General features: G+C 35.6%; 1 protein-coding gene across 1 annotated transcript in view; it reads right to left on the bottom strand.

The window, feature by feature from the left end:
• The window catches only part of dmxl2 (Dmx-like 2), a 103,091-nt gene extending 82,226 nt beyond the window's left edge, over positions 1 to 20,865 (bottom strand). Inside the window, 2 exon segments of the mRNA XM_030130945.1 lie at positions 877 to 1,002; positions 20,475 to 20,865. Coding sequence (XP_029986805.1) covers positions 877 to 1,002; positions 20,475 to 20,561 — 213 coding nt within the window. The 5' untranslated portion in view covers positions 20,562 to 20,865.
• Positions 20,866 to 27,631: the final 6,766 nt, after the last annotated feature.

The raw sequence follows: 27,631 nt of genomic DNA on the forward strand, positions 1-27,631 counted from the left end.
CAATTTTTCCTCACATTCGTCCATCCTCAGTCATATCCTCAGTATCATGAAACTGTAAGTCTTTCTGTTACTCACCTGAATCTCTTCCCTCACGGTGAACAGTTTCTTAGCGCCATCCTCCAGAAACAAACCATGTGTTTACAAACAGAGTCGGGAGGGAACTCGGGCATCTTCGGAATTTTGTTGCAACGTGCATTGTGGGAAATGGAGGTTCGCGCAGCCGCCTGACAGCGGCAGCAGCAGCGCGACCATATGATATTATATGGATGAAACAAACACGTGGAAACGTCTGAATCGTGGAAACGGCTGGAGGAATATGCATAGAGGGAAGGGAGCTCCTGCCGTTTTCACGTCGTGTCTGTACCGGCTGCTGCTGTCAGGCGTCTGTGCGAACCTCCGTTTCCCACAATGCACGTTGCGGCAAAATTCTGAAGATGCCCGAGTTACCTACCGACTCTGAATGTAAACACATGGTTTGTTTGTGATGGATGGCACTAAGAAACTGTTCACCATAATGCAAGAGATTCAGGTGAGTAATGACAGAAAGACTAAAAGATTCATGATACTGAAGATATGACTGAAGATGGACAGATTTGATGAAAAATTGGTCACGAAAGTCTCCCGCAGCTTTAAACTCTGTTAATAGTCCAATAAAGGCTTCTACAGAACCTACAGATGTCATTTTTTTCAATATCAGTGCCGATATTTATCGTGCATCCCTAACCTGAATGAAGGATTCTGTTTTTACATGTGGTTAAACTGCCGACCTCTAACTGGTTAAACAGAAGAACAAAAATCTTGGCCAAACCCTGAGTGTGTGTGTGTGTGTGTGTGTGTGTGTGTATGTGTGTGTGTGTGTGTTCAGTGAACACTTACCCTGCCCAGCTGGAGGGAACACTCCACACAGCCCACCTGTATGTTTCCATTCTGAGCTCCGGGGATAATCTGCACACACTCGAAGTCACTGGCCAAAATCACAACGTCACAACCTGAGCCATAAGCCTGAAGTAAAGAGAGAGAGAGACAAACAGAGGAAGAAGAAGAAGAGCATCAGACTGAGCCTGAAAATGTGAAGGTGAAAACATATCTGTTTAAGAAAGCCTTTTGGATATTTTTAAAGTCTGTCCTTTTCTGCTGTATCACTCTGAGATTCTCTGAATGAAAATAAAATCTATTATTATAAAGAAACCAAGGCACTAAAACTGTAAATGACTTTGCAAGCGGAATAAATGCTTTATATCAAAGCAGTGTGGAGAAAATGACACCTCTTGTTCTAGAATAAGTAGTTGAGCAGGTATACAGCACATGTTCTGCAGCTGCGCTTAACGGACATGTTTACTATAGATTCTGTTTTAAATAGGCAGCGGGGTAAGATGATCCGATGATAGCAGCTGCATCAGGCTGACGAGCAGGCCCAGAGTACAGTCAGAAGGCCGTCGTTCATTATTCAGGAGAACAGGAGGAGAGCCTGGGAACGAGGGAGCACACGGCGCCATGACGACGATACAGCCGTTACAACACCAAGAGACGACAGAGCGACTACGACGGCAACAGCACTGGGCTGATGGATATATGAGCGAGAGAAGACCAAAGAAGGAGGGGAGATAGAGCTGAAATTAAAAACACCTTCACCACACACACACACACCAAGGTTATTATCGTTAACAAAAACTAGAATTGTAAAAACATTTTCGTTAACTGAAATAAATAAAAACTATAATTAAAAGAAAAAAACATAACTAACTGAAACTGTATTGTGTGCTCACAAAACTAACTAAAACAGATCAAAATTATGGATAAAATTCCCTTCGTTTTTGTCTTTGTGTACGTCGCATTCATACGAAATCAATTTATTTCTCTCAATCAATTTTATCTGCTGGCACCATACGACACTTGATGCTCCGTCACTTGTGGTCACTTGTGGTTTCCAGTCGTCTTCTGGTCCCACTCTACCTGGAAACATGGAGACTAAAGTTGGGAGAAAGCAGCAGAGTCCTGTCTGGGATTTATTTAAATACGACAGAAAAGAAGAGAAAAGAGATAAAGAAACTAGGGATGTGATGATATGAAAATTTTATATCACGGTTATTGTGACCAAAATTATCACGGTTATCGTTATTATCGTGGTATTGTTGAAACTGTGCTCAAAATGTTCAAAAAGTACTTATACACACACTGAAATAATTTAACCAAGTTGTATTTTGCAAAAAAAAAAAAAATAAATAAATAAAATAAAATAAAGTAATTGGTACAATGTACTTTCTCTTGGAAGAAACATTCAAATATTAACCCTCAGTGGTCTGAGTCTATTTTGGCCGTTTTTCAGTACTTTTGATTTTGCCTTTATATACTATATAAACAATGTTTACTATACCCATGTTTGGGATCTGTTTTTTCAGCACAGCTTCATCGATATCATCTGTCCATTATTTTTTTCACTTTAACCTACTATAAAAACATAAAAAGCCAGAAAACACACAAAAAAAATAAAATCCGATTTGAAAAATGTATGTAATTTATTGCATAAATAACACACTGATGCTTAACGAACCTTTTCAAAGACTTTAAAAGTGAATATTGGTTCCAAATATTAGGTATATACAATTAAAATTGTAATAAATTAAAACTATACTCAAATATTTGCTATAAAAGCAGATCTTTACATAGGCGTTTTCTCCGGAAAAGTGTGTTAATCAAACACTGTTATCACGATAATTAGAATTTAAACACTAATGCTAACCGTTGGCAATTTTGCCGCGGTTTATCGTTATACTGGTAATCGTTACATCCCTAAAAGAAACTAAAACTAAAACTAAACTAAAACTAAGCATTTAGAAAATAAAGAAAACTAAATAAAATTAGCAAACCTGCTCTAAAAACTAATTAAAACTATCTGAATTAAAGAAAAAAAAGTAAAACTAAATAAAACTAAACTATAATGAAAAATCCAAAACTATTATTATTATAACCTTGACACACACACACACACACACACACACAACACAATGAGCCTGATCGTTTGGGGCGACATGAGAGGCCACACACAGACTAAAGCTGCACCACCAAAAATTCACTGAGGACAGTTTAAAGGGGATGAAATCAGCTGTTAATGTTGACAACACGACATCAAAACTAAAAAAAAAAAAAAAACACCTGATGGCAGCGCTGCTTCAGTGTCACAGAACCAACACTGAACATGGTCCTGCTTTAATACTGCTGCTTCTGCTATATAGAGTTCATTGGCAGTTAATTAACAGTAGGGATGCAAATCTGCATTTGAATAAATACCTAAAAATATCCATGCAGTACTTTTTAATATCCATACAGCATTGTGAAATGAAATATTGCGATATATTGCAAAACCGATATTTTCTTACAGCCCTAGCGGAAACGCTGAGCCTTTATTGAATTATTAACGGAGTTTAACGCTGACTGGAAATAAGAATAAAAGAATTTGAAGAATGAGAACTATTGTTGTTTAGTATCGGTTATGAGAAGCAGGAAGTTACCGGTATCAGTTGTACAAAACACGTACTGTGCATCCCTATCAAATTTATTCTTTTTTTTTTTTTTTTTAATGTAGCTGTGATGTTTGGGCGATTCTTTAATGGTTTGCCTCTAAAATCCACTGGTATTTCTTTCCAAATGTATGTGAAACTCTGCTCCAGTGTGTTGCTCCTTTTAAATCTGCTGACGTAGTGAGTCCGCCTTCCTCCTTGTCAATCACTTCAGCCTCTTTTACACCATGAATGTCCCTGCGGTTGGACAATATTACCTCTGAGTCACACATTAACACTGACACTAACACGGACAAAAAAAAAAAAAAAAAAAGAATTAAAATAAAATTAAAATAAATTAAAATAAATAAATTAAAATAAACAAACAAACAAATAAATAAATAAAAATTTAAAATAAAAAATGTTTTAAAAAATGTGAAATTAAATTTATAAAAAATCAAATTAAATTTAAAAAATTTAGATTTTTAAAATAAAGAATAAAAGAATTTAAAATTTTTAAAAATTGAAAACAAAAAAACGTATTTTTTTTTAAATTAAAAAAATAATATAAGCAATTTTTAAAATAAAAATAAATAAATAAATAAATACAAATAAAAAATAATAATAAATAAATAAAAACAATGACACTGCAGCATACAGAGTACAGGGCGTTTGTGAAGCAGATAAGTGCCGTCTAGCTAAAGGTTTTTTAAATTAGGTGCATGACGAGTATCTGCTTTTGGATAATGTGGTCATTAACATGTGTTTTTAATGTTATAAGCGCTGAAACCAACTTATTTAAATAGTATCTGACCTGCAAAGGTAGACAGACACTCAGGATACTCGTGTCAAAACATGCAGTGAATGCAATCATGTGATGTTCTCATGAAAGTAGATAAGAGGAAGAGTGAGCGCTCACTTCTGCCTTCATTCCCATACCTAATGCAATCATACCAGGGTGTTTTACCAGCACAGCTGCCAGGATGTGCAACATTTTTCTGTTTGATAAGCGTGTAGGCTTTGAGTCAGCTCTGTGGTTACAAAAAAAAAAAAATAACCTCACTAAAACAAAGGCCACAAAAAACCCGAGCTTCCTATATTTAACAACATGAACTGATCAGATGTGAGTGCTAACAGCCTGATGTGAGTCCCAGACTTTAACCCTAGAACAGTAAAAAACCTGCAGCTGCACTTTGACCCCAGTGTCTACACAGACCCAGATGAAGGAAACCAGGTCCAGGCTTCAGTCTGGGTCCACATCTGTGTTCTGTCTGAGGGGCTTATGGATTTAATACAGGGATGCACCAGATAGGTTTTTTACAACCAATACTGATAACACATAACTTCCTGCTGCTTGTAAACGATCCCAAACCCCAATAGTTCCCACAGTTCCAGTTGTTTTCTTCTTGTTTCCAGTCAGTGTTGAACTCTGTTAATAATCCAATAAAGGCTTCTACAGAATAGGGCTGTGTATCGGCAAGAATCTGGCGATACGATACAAAACACAAAACTAGGAACATGACATAATATATCACGATATATCATGATACTGTTAAAAAAGGCTTTTTTTTTTTTTTAAATGATTATTTCCTTGAAGAACTGAATTACACCAGAAATCTGCACAAATACTAAACACATTTTTATTTGATCGCAACAGGATCTAATGCTATATCACAATAATTTTCCGGTGTTAAACCTTTAATTCTGTTTTACAGACATTACAGCTTAAGATCCTGTTCAAATGTTCATATTCTATTAGTTCAGAACTAACATCAGAACATTATTTTTATGTAATACCAACAAAGGAACTACCATCTGCCTCTCAGACAGTAAAAACAGTTTTCAGGATGCTTCAAATAACCATTATTTAATAAAAGTGTTAAATAATAATAAATAAAATATAAACAATAAAGAAAAACAAACAACATAAATGAACTTACACCCTATCTGCATTTGAATAAATACCTAAAAATATTGATGCAGTACTTTTTAATATCGATACAGTTTTGTGAAATGAAATATCACGATATATTGCAGAGCTGATATTTTCTTACAGCCCCAGTCGTGGCATCAGTAAAACCCTTCCTTCCTCCCACAGTGTGTACATATGGGACTGCACCTTTCCATGCAACAACCAACACACCTCCATGTGGAACAATGAGGCTTTATTGCTCCGCCCCCTTGTTCCTCGCATGATGCAAGGATGCAAATATGCGTCCTTTCAGAGTTCTTTTACCGTGTGCACAACATCGTCCTACACAGGAGCTAGGTCTAGCCAATAAAATCCTGGCAACAAGAGCGTCATGATGCAAAAAAACAGTGTGAAACAATAACAAATGGGTGTTTGTTTCACTCTGGTAACAAAGGCGTCAGTGCTTGTGCCCATACCTCCTGCTCTGTCAGTGTACACACTACGCACTTTTCCCACTGAAGGCCTTCTGGTTCCAGACCACAGGTGTCAAACATGTGGCCTGGGGGCCAAATCTGTCCCGCCAAAGGGTCCAGTCCGGCCCCTGAGATGAAGTTGTGAAATACAAAAATTACACTGAGATATAAACAGTTCTTTTGTTCAGGCTCCACATTCAGAACAATTTAATCTCAAATGGGCGGGACCAGTCAAATACTATCATAATAATCTATAAATACTCACAACTCCAAATTTTTTCTCTTAGTAAATATAAATATTTTCATGTATTAACACTAAAACAAAGTATAATTTCACAAAAAAATAAGAATAATCTGAACAAATATGTACAACCTGAGATGTCTTAAGAGAAGTAAGTTCAATTTTAACAATATTCTGCCTGATTTTCAATGTTTTGTGTATTTGTAGATAGGGCTGTGGCAAGAATCTAGCAATACGATACAAATCACAATACTAGGATCACAACACAATGTATCATGATATATGATATATATCATATATCATCATGAAAAAGAAACAAACAAATAAATGGCCTTTTTAACAGTATATATATATACATATATACATATATACACATCTATATATATATATATATATATACATATACACCCACACCCACACAGACATATATATATATATATATATATATATATATATATATATATATATATATATATATATGTATACTGTTAAAAAGGCCATTTTTGTTTGTTTCTTTTTTTAAATGATTATTTCCTTGAACAATTGAATTACAGCAGAAATCTGCACAAATACTAAACACATTTTTATTTGATCCCAACAGGATCTAATGTTATATCACAAAATGTTCCTGCGTTCAAACTGAAATTCTGTTTTACAGACATTACAGTTTAAGATCCTGTTCAAATGCTCATATTCTATTAGTTCAGATCTAACATCAGAACAGTATTTTAGTTCTATCCCAACAAAGGAACTAACATTATTTAATAAAAGAGTGTTAAATAATAATAAATAAAATATGAACAAAAAAGAAAAACAAAAAAACCAAAAATGAACCTTCACCATATCTGCATGTTAATAAATACCTAAAAATATAAATACAATACTTTTTTATGTCAATACAGTATTGTAAAATGAAATACCGTGATATATTGCAGAACTGATATTGTCTTACAGCCCTAATCAAAACCAGACAAAAGGTACGAATTTCAAATTGTGTTATTTTAACTACAATGTATGTTACACTAACATTTAAGGTTAGTTACAGGGTGGACACGTGCACGTCGGCTAAAGCTAACTAACCTAGGTTATTTTCAAAACTTAGCTTGTTAAGACATCTGTCTGGAAATCCCTCATTACATCACTTATAAATACATGCCACCAGTGACGTAACAATATGGAACAATTCCATTTTTACTGGTGTATGATCACAAACATGAATAATCTGACCGTACAGGGCACTGCTCTGTCACCTCCTTTGGACAAACACAGATAATGTTGTTACTAGTTATTTTGTGGTGGCCTCAGAATAACGCTGTCAGTGTAACCAGTAGTGTGATTAGAAGCATGTTTTTCTAGTGTCTGGATAGATCAGAAGAGCTCCTATCAGGTCCGACACAGGGCACTGAAGCACAGAGCTGCAGCTGGAAGTCCATGGACACATCCAGTACAGGGTGTTCATTAGGGCTGTTAGAAAATATCGGTTCTGCAATATATCGTGATATTTCATTTCACAATACTGTATTGAAATTAAAAAGTATTGTATCAATATTTTTTGGTATTTATTCAAATGCAGATATTGTGGAGGTTCATTTCATTCTTTTTGGTTTTCTTTCTTGTTTATTATTTAACACTATTTCTGTTGGGTTCTTTGGAAAAAAGCGTCTGCCAAATGCGTAAACATAAACATAAACTATTTTATTAAATAATGGTTATCTGAACCATCCAAAAAGCACTTTTTACTGTCTGAGAGGCAGATGGTAGTACCTTTGGAAACTTGGGGAATTAGAAAAATGTTGTGATATATCATTAGATCCTGTTCTGATCAAATAAAAATGTGTTTAGTATTTGTGCATATTTCTGGTGTAATTCAAATCTTCCAGGAAATAATCTTAAAAAAAAAAAAAAAAGAAACAAACAAAAAATTGCCTTTTTAACAGTATCGTGATTAGGGATGTGACAATATGAAAATTTCACATCACGGTTATTGTGACCAAAATTATAATGGTTATCATTATTATCGCGGTATTGTTGAAATTGTGCTCAAAATGTTCAAATACTACTTATACACACACTGAAATAATTTAACCAAGTTGTATTTTGAAAAAAACAAAACAAAAAACAAATAAATAAATAAAATAACTGGTATAATGTACCTTCTGTTGCAGAAACATTCAAATATTAACCCTTAGTGGTCAGAGCCAATTTTGTCCATTTTTCAGTACTTTTTATTTTGCCTTTATATACTATATAAACAAATGTTTACTATACCCATGTCTGGGATCTTTTTTTTTCAGCACAACTTCATTTATCTCATCTGTCTATAATTTTTTTTCACTTTAACCTACTACATCAACATAAAAGGACAAAAAAAACACAAAAAATACATAAAATGGGATTTGAAAATTGTATATAATTTATTGCATAAATAACACACAGATGCTTAACGAACCTTTTCAAAGACTTTAAAAGTGAATATTAGTTCCAAATATTAGGTATAGAAAATTAAAATTGTAATAAATTAAAACTATACTCAAATATTTGACATAAAAGCAGATCTTTATATAGGTGTTTTCTCCGTTAAAGTGCGGTAATCAAACACAGTTATCATGATAATTAGAATTTAAAGGGTAATACTAACTGTCTGCAATTTTACCGCCGTTTATCATTTTACTGGTAATCGTTAGATCGCTAATCATGATATATCGTGATATATTGTATCGTGATCCTAGCATTGTGATTTGTATCGTATCGCCAGATTCTCGCCAATACACACCCCTAGTGTCCATTCCATTACTGTTGGCTGTCATGAATGCTGGTGTGCGGTGGTGGTGAAAAGGATGCTAACCTGCTACAGCACAGAGCCTGTGATGGAGGACAGATAAAGCAGGTTCAGTGAAGAGAACCATCCACTCATTTAGACTGTCAGTCCAAAGCAGAAAAGCTGCATTTCCACTCATTGAGTTGTCAGTTGTTTTATAGTCCTACAGTTGATCTCCTGTTGGTATGTGAGCTCTCCATGTTACTGAGCTCCTGTCCTCTGTGTGTATCAGCTGGACCTGCAGTGACATCATGGACCCACACTGGTGTAAATGTCTATGTTCACTCAGTGTTTTATTACACAAGCATTTTAGAGCCGTTTTCAGTCACCTATTAGTTTAATGTGTGTGCACTGGCTTTAGTGCAAACTTTACTGCTGAAGTTCTCATAGCAGCAATCATTAAAACTAATGTCATCCTGGATTGTAATATCCTGTTTTTACACTTTTTTAAAAGCTGTGATAAGATACTGTATCCCACTACAGTAGGTAACTGACTGTTATGATTGATGTCTTTTAAACCCAGGTACTGTTTTACTTCAAAGAAACTTCACAGTTTATATGGTGACTTTACCGTTTTCATTCTATAAAATGGATTTTACAACGTAAATATTCATAAATTCTTTCTTTTTACACAAAATTATGTAATTATTTCATTTCACAATACTGTATCGATATTTTTAGGTATATTTTAGGTATATTAGATGATAGATAGATAGATAGATAGATAGATAGATAGATAGATAGATAGATAGATAGATAGATAGATAGATAGATAGATAGATAGATAGATAGATAGATAGATAGATAGATAGATAGATAGATAGATAGATAGATAGATAGATAGATAGATACCCGCAGGCACTGTGTTGGTGCCCTCTGGGTTAAATCTTTCTAAAACCATCAGGCCAACATGAAGTCTGACCAATACAATCATTTTATGACAAAAAAATTTTAAAAAATTTTTAAAAATGGACTTGCGAGGTTTTTGCCCAACAGCGACAATATGCACAATTGAAAAACAGTAATACGAATGATATAATCCATATAATAATAATAACAATAATGGATTGGATTTATATAGCGCTTTTCTAGACACCCAAAGCGCTTCACATTATTGACCCATTATTCATTCGCTCTCACATTCACACTCTGGTGGTGGTGATATATTGTATCACATCATATAACAGATTCAATAGATCAACAGAAAACAATGTAACTGTGCAAAACCTTGAAAGCATTGCTCATATTTGACCACATTGGTTAGTTCTGTTATTATGCAAGTATTTCAGTTCTTCATTCTCCAGTTCATTTAACCAGTCTGTCGTCTACGTCAGTAGTAAAGGCTTCACTGGTTGTTGGGGGTGTTTGTTCATTTTGTTCATTCTGTTATGATAATAAGGTGCTTTTCAGTCACGCTTCATTTATTACAGCATTTGGAAAGACCCTAGCTGGATTCTGTTCAGTCTTACATTTAAACTGCATGTGATAGCAGGGGCCCTGTCACTCAAAACTGGGTTTAGTGAGCTGATAATGACTGATACTGACTTATGGCATGTTTAGAAATGTCCATAAACGAGCACTGTGCATGTAATATATAATCCAGTGAACGTCTAGTTGGAGTGAGACAGCAAAGAGGAGAAAGGATGAATGTATGAGCCTCCAATAAGCACACACACACACACACACACACACACACACGCACACACACCTTACAACTATCACAGACTATTTCCCTATGGTTATGATTACCCAGCAGTCTCATACTCATACAGACAGACGGGTGGGGGGGTGGTACTTGAAGCTAAGCTGGTCAAAGCTAGTGGCTAGTAGGGCTGTGTACTGGCAAGAACATGGCGATACGATACAAATCACAATACAAGGATCACGATACGATATATCACGCTATATCATGATACTGTTAAAAAGGCAATTTTTTGTTTGTTTCCTGTTTAAAAATGATTATTTTCTGGAAGAGTTGAATTACACCAGAAATCTGCACAAATACTAAATACATCTTTATTTGATCCCAACAGGATCTAATGTTATATCACAAAATGTTCCTGTGTTCAAACTGAGATTTTGTTTTACAGACATTACAGTTTGAGATCCTGTTCAAATGTTCATATTCTATTAGTTCAGAACTAACATCAGAACAGTATTTTAGTTCAGTCCCAACAAAGGAACTACCATCTGCCTCTCAGACAGTAAAAAGTGCTTTTAGGATGATTGAAATAACCATTATTTAATAAAACAGTGTTAAATTATAATAAATAAGATACAAAAAATAAAGGAAAACAAAAACAAAAATGAACCTCCACAATATCTCCATTTGAACAAATACCTAAAAATATCCATACAGTACTTTTTAATATCGATACAATATTGTGAAATGAAATATATTGATATATTATATATATCATTATAATATATATATATTATTTATTTATTGAGATATATTGCAGAACCGATATTTTCTAGCACCCCTAGTGGCTAAGCGTTCCCTTCACAGTATTTTCTCTTATTCTGTTCATATATTGGAACTTTCAGTCCATGTCATGGGTTGTGATGTTTATTCCAACTTTGGCCAAATCTGCTGAACTTACCATCACCTAAGTCTGTACAACTGACTCAGAGCGGCTTCTATGTCCTCTGTGTGTCTGCCCTGTTTTCTCACACACACACACACACACACACACGCACACACACACATACACACACACACACACACACACGGTGCACACAAAGCTTCCACTGTTGATTGGCATGTGCTGTGTAACCAATCAGATGGTGCTATGGGAGGGACAGTGCCCACGGCACAGAGAAGTGAGACCAGATGGAGCTGAGGCAGTGGGTTCCATCAGAGCCAGAATAACCCTGTTTGAGTTTGAGCCATCACATCAACCAGTGGACACTTCAAAAAAGACAAAAATTATCAAGAGGTCGACCCCAAGGTTCTTGTTGTCAACATTTTGTATCGGCAGTGGCCCAAACAGGCCAGTTCATTTTGAATTCTTGTGGCCAGTACTGGTCCGTACTGGTCTAGACTGGTCTGTACTGGTCTGTCCTGTCCAGGTCTGTCCAGGTCTGTCTAGGTCTATCCAGGTCTGTCCTGTCTAGGTCTGTCCAGGTCTGTCCTGCCCAGGTCTATCCAGGTCTGTCTTGTCCAGGTCTGTCCAGGTCTGTCCTGTCCAGGTCTGGCCAGGTCTGTACTGTCCAGGTCTATCCAGGTCTGTCCTGTCTAGGTCTGTCCAGGCCTGTCCTGCCCAGGTCTATCCAGGTCTTCTTGTCCAGGTCTGTCCTGTCCAGGTCTGGCCAGGTCTGTACTGTCCAGGTCTGTCCTGCCCAGGTCTATCCAGGTCTGGCCAGGTCTGTCCAGGTCTATACTGTCCAGGTCTATCCAGGTCTGTCCTAGTCTGTCCTGTCCAGGTGAGCTCAGATACATTTTGCAGATCCTGCTTTCTGAGTTTCCAGTTTGAAATACTGGATTCATCAGACACACCTTTAGATCCATGATCTGTTCTGTTTTATAAACTGTAATCAAATAGATTGTAAGGTGACATTAAGGATAACTGTAATATGAAAGTAAGTGAGAAAATGTGTCAGTTTTAAATGTCTCTGTTGACACTTTTTGCTATATAGACACTGATCTTAACAGTGAAAATGTAAATCATACTAAAATCCCAAAGATGAGCAGTTCACTAAAACTGCTAATGATTTATGCCTTTGGTTTTTCAGCTTCTATATCCAACAAATGAACTGTTCTTTTCTTTAGTTAATACTTGTCAATGTTGAGGTCTGTTGACCTCAGAAAAGGTGATGCATATGTTTTAAACGTGTATATATTTGAGCTCATAAAATCTGAAAAAAAAAAAAAAAAAGCTGTTTATAAGAGAGTATTGATTTATGTTTATGGAGTAAAATGTGTGTTCTGTCTTATGTGAAATTATACTTTAACATTAAAGCAACTTAGCTTTTTTGGCCTTATCCAAGTTGTAAAAAAGCAAAAAAAATATTTCCATGTGATTTAAGTACAATTTTTTGCTTGTTGGAAAATGATTGCTGATTCGGTGTCAGACAGTTCTACTAAATGGGATATTGACCCGGCGCCGTGCTCCTGTTAATGTGAGCCTTAAAGCTGGGAAGTGGAACACACACCACACAGACAAACAAATTTATATTTATGGGACCAAAAGGTCAGTGTGTTTCACACACACAGTTAGGGCTGTGTATTGGCAAGAATCTGGCGATACGATACAAATCACAATACTAGGATCACGATACGATATATCATGATGTATCATGATACTGTTAAAAAGGCCATTTTTTATTGGTTTCGTTTCTTTTTTTAAAATATTATTTCCTGGAAGAATTGAATTACAGCAGAAACATGCACAAATACTAAACACATTTTTATATGATCACAACAGGATCTAATGTTATATCACAAAATGTTCCTGTGTTCAAACTGAAATTCTGTTTTACAGACATTACAGTTTAAGATCCTGTTCAAATGTTCATATTCTATTAGTTCAGGACTAACATCAGAACATTACTTTAGTTCAGTCCCAACAAAGGAACTACCGTCTGCCTCTCAGACAGTAAAACGTGCTTTTAGGATGCTTCAAATAATCATTATTTAATAAAACAGTGTTAAATAATAATAAATAAAATATAAACAATAAAGAAAAACAAAACACAAAAATGAACCTGCACAATATCTGCATTTGAATAAATACCTAAAAACATCAATACAGTACTTTTTAAAATCAATACAGTATTGTGAAATGAAATATTGCGGTATATTGCAGGACCGATATTTTCTTACAGCCCTACTCAATCTGATTCAAGATCTGGATGCACCCATGATGAGTAGGACCACAGGCTGATCTATATAGTTCAATTCTATGTCATACTCTGTCACTTTAACGGTCTGAAAAATCATCAAACAATCTACACAAAGAAAATAAAAATATCTGAACCTGTACAGTCCCTGTGGCTTACTGTCAGTTTTCAAAGTTGGATGATCTATAATTATTCATAGGAAGGTTTTTTTTTTGGGGGGGTGGGGGGGGGGGTCTCTTCTTTTATCCTTGCTATAGCCTATTTGTGAAAGTAAGCAGACAACACTTATTGTGCTTATATTAAAAATTGATTCACATTCAGATCAGAATTTCCCCTCAGAACTGGGGTCCTCCAACAAGAACATCGTTTCCAATAATAAATAATCAAAGATGCTTTAACATTCATCTGGTTTAGGTTGTGACCAACGCTCTTCAAGTTCTGCAAATAATTATAAAAATTCAACCCTGTAAGGAAAAGCCTAATAATTAAAATATGTAACTCATTAAATTACCTCTGCATTCTACTCGTTAAATGCTCCTTTTGGACTAATAACAAAGGGAAAGTGCAATACAGAATCGTGCAATAATAGGTACAGTAGTGAGCCCTCCATCGTGCGATTTTTTTTTTTTTTTTTTTTTTTACCTTTACTAACTTATTTATTTATTTATTTCAGTGCAGTTTTTAATATTTTATCATATATATGGGTTGTTTTAGTTGGTGTTTTTAGGATTTTTTTCTGTGTTTTTATTTCGTGCTGTGCAGTTTGCTATTTGATTCTGTAACAGCATCTGGGATGTTTTTATTGAGTGACAATTAATAAATCTGAATCTGAATCTGAAAGCACTTTGAAAATATTCCATGTTGGTATACAAACAATATTCATTCTTCTCAAAATAATTCAGCAAATTACGTATTTATTAATTATATCTTGTTTGAGAAACGTTGCCAGTGTTTCTACATTTCTACACAGATACAGACTTCTTCTATCAGGGAGCCCTTGTCCAAATGGCAGCAACAATTTCAGATAGAAGACGCACAAAATACTTACAACATTGGCAAAATAGCAAATTAAGAGAAAAATGGAAGTAAATAAAGAAAAAAAGAGGCAAATGGATCATATCAGTGACATTTCAAACTCATACCACTCTGATTTACATATACATCCAACATGCTTCTTTCACAGTGTCTAAAATATATTTAAAAGGCATTTAAAGAATTCAGTATTTTGTGATTTATTCCATGCTCATGGTGCAGACAGTAGAAGCAACTGTACCGAGTCAATATGGTGCTGTAGGTACTAGTACGAAAGGACAAGACATACTTTGGCTGTTATTGTTCATTTTCTCACTGGTTTTATTCTTTTTTACTGAATTCCAGTCATTTTTTGCTCTTATTATTATTCTTTTTTGCTCATTTTAATTACTATTTCATATATAATCATAAACCCAGTGCGTCCATCCGCTGTCATTCATCCAACTCCATGGGTTTTACCAGGGAATTAATGTTGTAGAAGATGACGGTGTTTCCATGGTAACTACAGACCCTCTGAATGTCCAAATATGGTCATATCTGATGACCATGAAAAGATGAAGAACTGTATTTTACACTAATTATTGACATGGATTGATAGGATTAGAGGTTCAGAAGTTATTAAACATTTTAGATCAGTACAGGGGTGTCAAACACATTTTAGTTCAGGGGCCAATTTCAGTTCGATATGATCTCCACTGGGCCGGACCAGTAAAATAATAACAGCGAAAAAAGTAAAATTAAATTATGATAATGTTTACATCAACAAAAATTGGAATAACATTAACAACTGGAAACGTCTTAAGAAAAACATCAGCAATTTTAACAATATTATGCCTCAGATTATCAGTTTACCATTTACACATGTGAATTATAACTTACATTACAATTACAAATACACAAAACATTTAATAACAGGCAGAATATTGGTGTAATTGCATTGACTTATCTTAAGACATTTTAGGTTTTTCATATTTTTTGTAAAATACCAGTTTTTAACGTAAACATTTTCACGTAATTTTACTTTTTTACACTTAAACAAAAAGAAAATTTGCTGTTTTCATTATTTCTAGGTTTAATATGATAATATTTTACTGGTTCTGACCCACTTGAGATCTAATTGGTCTGTATGTGGAATCTGAATTAAAATGATTTTGACATCCTCGACTGTTAATATCTTCAGTGTAATTTTTTGTATTTCACAAATCAATCCTACGGGGCCAGATTGGACCCTTTGGCAAGCCAAATTTGGCCCCTGGGCCATATGTCTGACACTTGTGGATCAGTAGTTGGTTTTGGTCATCGGTGGCTGTTTGGGTCTTTATGGGTTAAAAAAAAATGACAAAGAATTGAATTATTCTCTGATTTACAGACAGCCGTCCTACAGATTCATATAAGATGTATGAATCTGTATTGTATTATGTGTTTATGTAAATCATATTATATTTGTTCATAATAATATAAAGCCAGAAACCAAATTATTTAATATTAAGTATCAGTCATATTATGGTATATACTATAGATATTCTTAGACTAGGAAGGTTATTATTGTTATTAATTATATAAGGAGAAGGGGTGGGAGTTTATAAGTTGTACCTCTCCTCACTCCTTTTCAAATATGTATTATATGTCTTATGTTTAAGTGTTTTGTTTATTTTCTTCTGTTTTGACATCCATATTCGAAATAAATACATCAATCAATCAATCAAAAAGATACAGTGCATGAGGCAGCATTTATTACAAAGCAAAGTGATTTACTGATGCCCGTGCAAAGCAGTAAAGGGTCTACATGTTACACACAGATGAATCCAGTTCATAAAATTAGAAACAGATGGCACCGTATTTCCATTCTATGTTCTGTGCTCCATCACAATCCTTGCCATCAGCCTCTAGCTCATGTCTCCATATATGGCGCTCTACGTCATAGCTGGTGCAGCTGATGCAAGGATGACAGCGAGCTAATGATCCGTGAGGAGGATTTAACACCAAATGGTAGCGAGCTAACGCTAGTTCTGCAACCAAAAAAAAAGCGGAGCCTTTAACTGGTTCTGACCTACTTGATATCTAATTGGTCTGTATGTGCAATCTGAATTATGTGCAATCTGAATTAAAATGATTTCCACATCCTCGATTGTTAATATCCTCTGTGTAATTTTTGTAGTTCACAAATCCATCCTACAGGCCAGACTGGACCGGTTGGTGGGCCGGATTTGGCCCCTGGGCCGCATGTTTGACACCTGTGGATCAGTAGATGGTTTTGATCGTTGGTGGCTGTTTGGGTCTTAATGGATTAAAAAAAAATGACAAAGAATTGAATTATTTTCTGATTTACAGACAGCCATCCTACAGATTCATACATTCATCCCCGTAAGTTTTAACTGAATGTGCAATAACCTGCTCTACCTCCCAGTACTTTTAATTCAAATGTGCAATAACTTGTTATTAACTCTCAGTACTGTCATTATTACAATTATTATTATTATTATTATTATTATTATTATTATTATTATTAATAATAATCTTTTTTATAATACACTATTTTACAAATGTGTATTTGAGCTTGTGTGTGCAATAACTGTTTTTTATATGTTTGAGCTGTGTTTATGTTTTGTATCCGTCTTTTTTGTCATATCTTTACCTTTTTCTAACTCCTTGTCTGACTCAGGGAAACGCACAAGAATTTGAATGTACCTATACAGCTATGTATCTGTGCAAATGACAAAGTCTATTCTGTTCTAAGATACAGTGCATGAGGCAGCATTTATTACAAAGCAAAGAGATTTACTGATGCCCATGCAAAGCAGTAAAGGGTCTACATGTTACACACAGATGAATCCAGTTCATAAAATCAGAAACAGACGGTACCATATTTCCATTCTATGTTCTGTGCTCCATCACAGCCCTTGCCATCAGCCTCTAGCTCATGTCTCCATATATGGCTCTCTACGTCATAGCTGGTGCAGCTGATGCGGGGATGACAGCGAGCTAATGATCCGTGAGGAGGATTTAACACCAAATGGTAGCGAGCTAAAGGTAGTTCTGCAACCAAAAAAAAGTGGAGCCTTTAACTGGTTCTGACCTACTTGATATCTAATTGGTCTGTATGTGCAATCTGAATTAAAATGATTTTCACATCCTCGATTGTTAATATCCTCTGTGTAATTTTTGTAGTTCACATCCATCCTACGGGCCAGACTGGACCGTTTGGCGGGCCGGATTTGGCCCCTGGGCCGCATGTTTGACACCTGTGGATCAGTAGATGGTTTTGGTCGTTGGTAGCTGTTTGGGTCTTTATGGGTTAAAAAAAATGACAAAGAATTGAATTATTTTCTGATTTACAGACAACCGTCCTGCAGATTCATATATTCATCCCAGTAGGTTTTAATTGAATGTGCAATAACCTGCTCTACCTCCCAGTACTTTTAATTCAAATGTGCAATAACTTGTTGTTACCTCTCAATACTCTCATTATTATTATTATTGTTATTATTATTATTATTATTATTATTATTATTATTATTATTATTATTATTATTATTTTTATTATTGTTGTTATTAATCTTTTTTATAATACTCTATTTTACAAATGTGTATTTGAGCTTGTATGTGCAATAACTGTTGTGTATATGTTTTAGCTGTGTTTATGTTTTGCATCTGTCTTTTTTGTCATATCTTTACCTTTTCCTAACTCCTTTTCTGACTCAGGGAAACGCACAAGAATTTGAATGTACCTATACTGCTATGTATCTGTGCAAATGGCAAATAAAGTCTATTCTGTTCTAAGATACAGTGCATGAGGCAGCATTTATTACAAAGCAAAGAGATTTACTGATGCCCATGCAAAGCAGTAAAGGGTCTACATGTTACACACAGATGAATCCAGTTCATAAAATCAGAAACAGACGGTACCATATTTCCATTCTATGTTCTGTGCTCCATCACAGCCCTTGCCATCAGCCTCTAGCTCATGTCTCCATATATGGCTCTCTACGTCATAGCTGGCGCAGCTGATGCAAGGATGACAGCGAGCTAATGATCCGTGAGGAGAATTTAACACCAAATGGTAGCGAGGTAAAGGTAGTTCTGCAACCAAAAAAAAGTGGAGCCTTTTACTGGTTCTGACCTACTTGATATCTAATTGGTCTGTATGTGCAATCTGAATTAAAATGATTTTCACATCGTTGATTGTTAATATCCTCTGTGTAATTTTTGTAGTTCACATCCATCCTACAGGCCAGACTGGACCGTTTGGCGGGCTGGAATTGGCCCCTGGGCCGCATGTTTGACACCTGTGGATCAGTACATGGTTTTGGTTGTTGGTAGCTGTTTGGGTCTTTATGGTTTTTTTTTTTAAAAATGACAAAGAATTGAATTATTCTCTGATTTACAGACAGCCGTCCTACAGATTCATATATTCATCCCAGTAAGTTTTAACTGAATGTGCAATAACCTGCTCTACCTCCCAGTACTTTTAATTCAAATGTGCAATAACTTGTTGTTTCCTCTCAATACTCTCATTATTATTATTATTATTATTATTATTATTATTATTATTATTATTATTAATCTTTTTTATAATACTCTATTTTACAAATGTGTATTTGAGCTTGTATGTGCAATAACTGTTTTGTATATGTTTTAGCTGTGTTTATGTTTTGTATCTGTCTTTTTTATCATATCTTTACTTTTTTCTAACTCCTTTTCTGACTCAGGGAAATGCACAAGAATCTGAATGTACCTATACTAATATGTATCTGTGCAAATGACAAATAAAGTCTATTCTGTTCTAAGATACAGTCAGCATTTATTACAAAGCAAAGAGATTTACTGATGCCCATGCAAAGCAGTAAAAGGTCTACATGTTACACCCAGATGAATCCAGTTCATAAAATCAGAAACAGATGGCATGTATTTCCATTCTATGTTCTGTGCTCCATCACAACCCTTGCCACCAGCCTCTAGCTCATGTCTCCATATATGGCTCTCTACGTCATAGCTGGCGCAGCTGATGCGGGGATGACAGCGAGCTAATGATCCGTGAGGAGGATTTAACGCCAAATGGTAGCGAGCTAAAGCTAGTTCTGCAACCAAAAAAAAGCCGAGCCTTTTCCACTGTGGATGTGTGCGCAGTTCAGTCCCCCCCCCTCTCTCTCTCTTTACAGACACACGCACCTGTTCCGTGCACTTGGTCCGGTTCTACACAGCCGAGCCTCTCTGCATCATGTTATGGCTGCGCAAAGGGATTCCCTTCCTCTCATTGTACCGATACCAGATGCAGCTAAAGGTCATTTGAGAGGCTAGCATTTACTGTCTGAGAATAACACAACGATACCGTAACGAAAAGAATGACAGATGTTAGCATTAAGCATCTATCAACAACTAGCGGCTGTTAGCTTAGCTGTCACGTAAACATAAGGAGGGGTTATGGTAAGGATACCCCCCACCCAGTATGTAGTCTAGACCCACTGTCCAGCTGAAGCCCTCGGTGCGGCAGTTTGGCTAGCATATTACCCGGCTAACAAGCACTTTAGCTCCTTAGCCATTCAGTGTACAGCCAATGTAGGGCTAGCTTTAGCCGAGTACCGAGCTAGCTTAGTCAGAGGCTAGCTAGCTTTACAGCGGGTGTTATCCTGAGTAAGATGAAATAAAATATACAACTCACCGTGAAAGGGATGTCATTGACGCTTCCCACCGAATAGCAGCAGTCTCCAGGGTTTACAGCTCCCGTCAGCACCTGGTGCAGATGCATTTTCCTGATATTATTTTAGCAGCCAAATGGTTTTAATTATTTAGAAGCAGTCCACCCTTTCGGTTTCTCCATCTAGTCAGGACTGGGAATTCCATCGGTAATGTTGGACGCTGTTCTCGGCCTTCCGCCCAAAAACAGGACCGGTTCGGAGGATGGCTGTCGGACCTGTGTGCTGGGAATATCAGCCGACCCCTGTCATCTATTCAGACCCGCTCCAACGGCCGTCCGTCGCCTGTCGCTGTCAACACCATCCCCGTGATTAATCGTGAGAGCCGAAGGTAGCAGGATCCTCCGCAGCGAGCGAACCTGACATGCGCGTTCACGACACTGTCCAGGCACGACTGGTTGACCATAGAGCGGAGAAATGTAGATCGGGAAAACAAATATTCCTTAATTTCAGACAGCTCCCGAGTGTGACACTTGGATTTAAAAACTCGGCTATTGAAATAAGCAGAACTTTCTTATAAAAATGACTGAAAAAATGCCGTTTCAATCTGTATATTTGGCTTCTAGATTGTCTGTATGTCAAGTCTATGGGTGATTTCTATGTTTACGGCGCTCTTATTTTTAGAGCTAGCGCCCATCTGTCGACGTTTGAATTCATTCATTCAACATAAATAGATGGAGTCTGGTGGACTGAAGGACAGCCTGTTTTTGTTACAGGTAATCAAGTGTAAAGGAGTGATGAAGAGGATGAAGTGGGACGAGCCATTTTAAAACATTATAGGCAGGGTGGTTAATATGGATGCGTTTTCACTGGTTTTCAACAGACAATTGGAATTAAGCTGAAGTTAAAATGATTATCTAAACTGATTTATGTATTATATAGAATAGAATAGAATAGAATAGAATAGATCTTTATTGTCACAGGTACAATGAAAATGTGTTTAGCAAAACAATTAGTACAAAAAACGACTGAATAAAAGATACCACACAAAACACTGAAAAATGTTAACAATGAACAAAAGCTACAAGAAAATATTAAATATACATATAAAGTACTGCATAAACTACTGAAATATACAAAAGCTAACTATACATGCAGATGAGAAATATATGTAACAAATAAAAATATTTACAGGTAATATAGGATATATACAGGTAATATAGGATATATACAGGTATTACAGGATATATACAGGTAATATGGGATATATACAGGTAAAATAAACTATATACAGGTAATATAGGATATACACAGTCAATATAGGATATATACAGGTAATATAGGATATATATTGGTAATATAGGATATATTTATAAAGGCAATATAGGATGTATGTATACAGGTAATATATAGGATCTATACAATATAGGATCTATACATATAATATATAGGATATATTCAGGTAATATAGGATATATACTGGAAATATAGGATATGTACGGGTAATATACAGGATATATAGGTAATATACGATATATACAGGTAATATATAGGATATATACAGGTAATATAGGATATATATGGGCAATATAGGATTATATATGTATATATATACAGGTAATATATGGGATCTATACAGGTAATATAGGATCTATACATGTAATAAATGGGATAAATTCAGGTAATATATACGATATATGCAAGTATTATAGGATATATACAGGTAATATATAGGATATATACAGGTAACATATAGGATATATACAGGTAACATATGGGACAAAAACAGGCAATATATAGGATATATACAGGTAATATACAGGATATATACAGGATCTAAAAACTGTGCTTGTATCTGTTTGTTTTTATTTTTAGTGTCCTGAATCTCAGAGGTGAAAACTTCACTTGATTAATCAATACAGAAAACATATCAGCAATTGTTTTGCTAATTGTCCGAAAACGTTTTAACCTGTGGGATATTAAAGGCAAAAATCTGAGAAACTGGGATGGTCATTTAAATTATTATTATTAATTTTAAATTTAAGAAACAAATGAAGAGTTAAGATATTCACTCATTTCATTATTAACCCAATTACTGTTGTTCAATACTGGATGTTCACAACAGTGAAATGTAATCGAGTACACAGTGTGGACCCTCAGCTGTGTGTGTTCTTCGAGGCTGTAAATGTCCTTCATCTTCTTATCTACATTCCGTCATGTCGCTAATGAGATTTAATGCCCCCATATTACCCTGGACACACCCTCTCCTTCACTGTTTGTCAGATACGTGATGAGAAGCCTGGTTGACAGGGATCCATAGTGGTGATACACAACTGAGCTGCATGGCATTGGCCTAGTTAGCTTAGTTAGCTTAGCGGCGCTGACTTCATCTGACTGCCTGCCAGCCACTGTGACACACACCACCAAAAAAAAAAAGATACACACCACCAAAAAAAAAGACACACACCACCAAAAAAAAAAAAGACACACCACCAAAAAAAAAAAGACACACCACCAAAAAAAAAAAGACACACACCACCACAGAGCATGAGAGCGGACATCCACACACCACAGACCATGTGACACACGTACATAAACACTGTCTACAGCCATGGCAGGGCGCACTTATCATGTAACGTGTAACATGGGGTGTCTTTTGGTGACACTCATTTTTAACACAAGCGTTAAACTTCATGTTCTGTAAACATAAAAAAAAAAAAAAAAAAAAAAAACACAATAGCTGAGGAGAGGTCCAACACTTCAAATAACACTTTAGAGATTAAAGGAGGTCAATAAAAGAATCAGCTGACTGGAGGGTACGTCCAACACTGAGACATCTGTACATTTGTTTTTATACTATTTATGTGCACAATCGAGTCTGCAGTAACAATAAAAACTGTTCTATTCTATTCTATTCTATTCTATTCTATTCTATTCTATTCTATTCTATTCTATTCTATTCTATTCTATTCTTTTCTTTTCAGCTCAGAGTCACTCTTTCATTTTCTCATTTATCTACACATAACTCCTTTATGTTTCCACAGGATTTCACTCTTGCTCAGAACTTTCTACATATTTTAAATATTCAGAACTTTCTACATATTTTAAATATTCACACCCACCCATGTTTTGTGGTGTTAGTTATACTGAATGAATACAACATGTTTAATAACACAGGAAAGAAGCAATAGAATTGTCTTTGTAATTTTTGGATAATTTGACATTTTGGAAGCTGAAATAAACTCAGTGAATGGAAATCCTCATCTACTCCTTTTAAAATAATGGTTTGCAGTGATTAAAAAAATAAATAAATAAATAAATAACAGTCATGTACAAATGTAGATGTATGGGAACTGATGATTGTACATTTAGTGATGTCAAAAGGACATTCATTCATTCATTCATTCATTCATTTTCTGAACCCGCTTTATCCTCACTAGGGTCACGGGGGTCGCTTGGAGCCTATCCCAGCTACATAGGGGTGAAGGCGGGGTACACCCTGGACAAGTCGCCAGTTCATCGCAGGGCTGAACATATAGAGACAAACAATCACTCTCACATTCACACCTATGGGCAATTTAGATTAACCAATTAACCTATTAGTACATGTCTTTGGATGGTGGGAGGAAGCCGGAGTACCCGGAGAGAACCCACGCAGACACGGGGAGAACATGCAAACTCCACACAGAAAGGTCCCACCCCCTGTCGACTGGTGTTGGAATCGAACCCAGGACCTTCTTGCTGTGAGGCACGAGTGCTAACCACTGCACCACCGTGTCGCCCAAAAGGACATTAATATTACAGAAATTGGCACCAAAACTGACTTCTTTCAGTTAAATATTTGGTGATACAGATGAATTTATTTATCTGGGTACTTTTTATTTCAACCATTAAGTGGTTTCTAATAAAATCAAAGATAATTAATTAAAAATATAGATTGTTCATTTAAAACATGGCACAATGCATTTTAAGTACAAAACATTTTTGAAGATAAAATTTGCTGATTGATCAGCTTTTTCCAGCTCAAAATGATCATTATTGAATTGACCCAAAAAAAACAATATTAAACTCAAACTATGGGTCCAAATTTGTAGGATTTTGGCCATAACTAGTACTTTAATCACATTCCAAATACTATTGAGTGTGGTGCACCCCCTCACCCCACCCCAGACTAGGGGTTACCAGATCCAGCATGAGTGTCTACTACAAGGAACTACCATGGCAACAGACCAGTCCTACACCGGTACTGATACTGGGCCCGGTTTCTTCACTCAGTCCAGGGCTGGGGGACCCCACCCCAGCTCTCAGTGGCTCCAAAATAATTTTCACTTAATAATAATAATAATAATAATAATAATAATAATAATAATAATAATAATAATAATAACCTGTTTACCCTCAACACATTTAGACTGGATCAGACAGATTTAATTATAAATACATTTACATAGGGAGTCTGTACATCTGCATACGTACAGTCTGATATATTTAGTGCCAGAGGATATAACATTATTAGAGTGTATTCAAAGTTAACTGACTATACCTAGCTAACTGTTGGCTAGTTATTAGCATTATTAACTATTACAGTTTGATCATATCAGAGGGTATAAACCTTTTTAAGGGTTTGTCCCATATTTGATCTGTTCAAATTATCCCTTCTGTTCCATAAAATTTACCAGAAGTCATCAGCTAAAACACACACACACACGCACACACATACACACTTTTATACAATGTGTGTGTATATATGTATATATGTATGTATATATATATATATATATATATATATATATATATATATATATATATATATATACACATATATGTGTGTGTGTGTGTGTGTGTATATTTCTATATGTACATATATTGTTCATTTTTTATTGCTTTTGTTTTTTTTATTACGACTTTGGCTGTTTTTCATTTTCTTCTCCATATTATTTATTGTTTTGTAAATTTTCTTCCTTGTTTTTGTTCATTTTTTTTTTAATTCATTTTACTTCCTTAGCTTATTTTGTTCATGTTGCTTATTATTTTGTCTTTTTATTACAAATTTTTGTTCCTTTTATTCTGTACATTGGCTGTTTTTGTGACTTTTGTTGCTTATTTTATTCTTTTTACTTCATTTTGGTCTATTATTTGCTTCTTTTTTTCCCAATTATTTCTTATTCTGTAAGGGTTTGTTTTTTTTTAATTATTATTAATTTTTGTTCATTTCATTTAACATGTATAACCCCAGTGTGTCCATCCACTGTCATTGATCCAACTCCATCGGTTTTACTGGGGAATCAGTGTTGGAGAAGATGATGGTGTTTCCACAGTAACTACGGAGCCTCTGAACGTCCAAATATGGTCATATCTGATGACCATGAAAAGATAAAGAACTGTATTTGACACCAATTATTGACATGAACTGATAGGATTAATGGATCAACAGGAATTACACAGTTTAGATCAGTAGATGGTTTAGGTTAAAGGAGGAAGTTTGGGTCTTTAAGGGTTAAAGGAGGACATTTGGGTCTTTGAGGGTTAAAGGCTGACATTTGGGCCTGTAAGGGTTACAGTTTTCCTTTAACCATAATACTCAGTGAACATGTGAAGGTTTTTAACGAGGAAGTTCAGTATTTGAAAATCATGCTACACATTTCAAATAAAAGCCACCAGGTGTTTATGGGAGAACTACTGTTAAAAATTAACACAATAGTTGTTAAAATATTACCTACTGTATATGTGCATGAGTTGAGTACATATGTACATATATGTACAGGATGTGGTGTATGGGGTACATTAGGATACGTAGATACAATACAACTACTACTACTACTACTAATAATAATAACTTACTGTACTTAAACACAGTACTTTAGTAACGGTACTTCCATCCCACCACTGCAGCTACATAATTTAGATGCTAATTGCTCCATATTCCATTTCTAAATCAGTAAATCCTGGACCTGAACAGAGGCTGTGGTTGTATTTGTCCTAAACATGTTTACTGTGTATAAATGTATGACATCTGTTGGCTGACTGTTCGTCTGTTGGTGTTTTCAGACCCATCAGTTCACAGTGACAGTGACTCCTTTATCGGGTTCATCTGCTCTGACCTTTGACCCCTGTGTAAACAACACAAGCAGCTGATTCCACTGTCAGCTGGGTGTATTGACCCTCTGCACGTTATGTCACGCTCTGTTCGCACCGCAAACGAGCGCCATGACAGACGGCGGAAGTGCCGGACAGCACACTGGACGGTAAACCGGCGAATATCGAATTTGATCTGAACGTTGTCGTTCTGTTGTTGTTGTTGTTTTTTTTAACCCTGCTTTACACGTACAGTGGTCACACAGTTCCAACAACAGTTCCATCCATGGCTTCAGCTGGTTCCAGACAGAGCCTGGATCTGATGGACCTGATATTACAGATAGAACAGGCTCTGTTTGTGTCCAGAGCATATTAGCTCCACCAAATGTTAGCTAGGTGGTAGACTGGGTTAACTACTATGATCCACTCTGTTCCAGTGTCTGTCATCAGTACCTTCAATATTAGCTCTGTTGTTGTAGTGTCTGCCTTTGTACCAGCTACACTATGTTCTATGTCCTACTGTTACTGTCCTGGTGCTGTTCCATATGTTCTAGTGGTGGAACTGTACATATTACTGAGTGTAGATAGTAGAAAGGCAGACACTTCAACAGCAGAGCTAATACTGTAGGATACTGATGACACATGCTAACATTATTACTCAGTGTTAGTTAACTAGAGCTGCTTTTGGTTCCAGTCTATTTGAGTTTGGATGGCACGTTGGAGGAAACATGTTAAAAACATACACAGCTAGCTAGCTAACGTTAGCTGTATCTTTCATGCACTGTCGTATGTGTCTGTCCAAACAAGTCGACATTTCAGCCGATAAGAATTCAACTTCGAATTTGAGAAAACATGCTGCGTTAAGTTGTAGTAATCTTAGTTTTGGCCTTTTCATAGCAGTAATAGTGCACATATAAAAAAAAAACTCTGTCCTTTTCATAGCAGTAATAGTCTACATATCAAAAACAAAAATAAACTCTGTCCTTTTCATAGTAGTAATAGTGTACATATTAGAAAACAAAACTAAACTCTATCCTTTTCATAGCAGTAATAGTGCACATATTAAAAAAAATAAAAATAAAAAACTCTGCACTGTTCATAGCGGTAA

The sequence above is a fragment of the Sphaeramia orbicularis genome, chromosome 3 (genome assembly GCF_902148855.1).
Source record: "Sphaeramia orbicularis chromosome 3, fSphaOr1.1, whole genome shotgun sequence".
Classification (NCBI taxonomy): Eukaryota; Metazoa; Chordata; class Actinopteri; order Kurtiformes; family Apogonidae; genus Sphaeramia; species Sphaeramia orbicularis.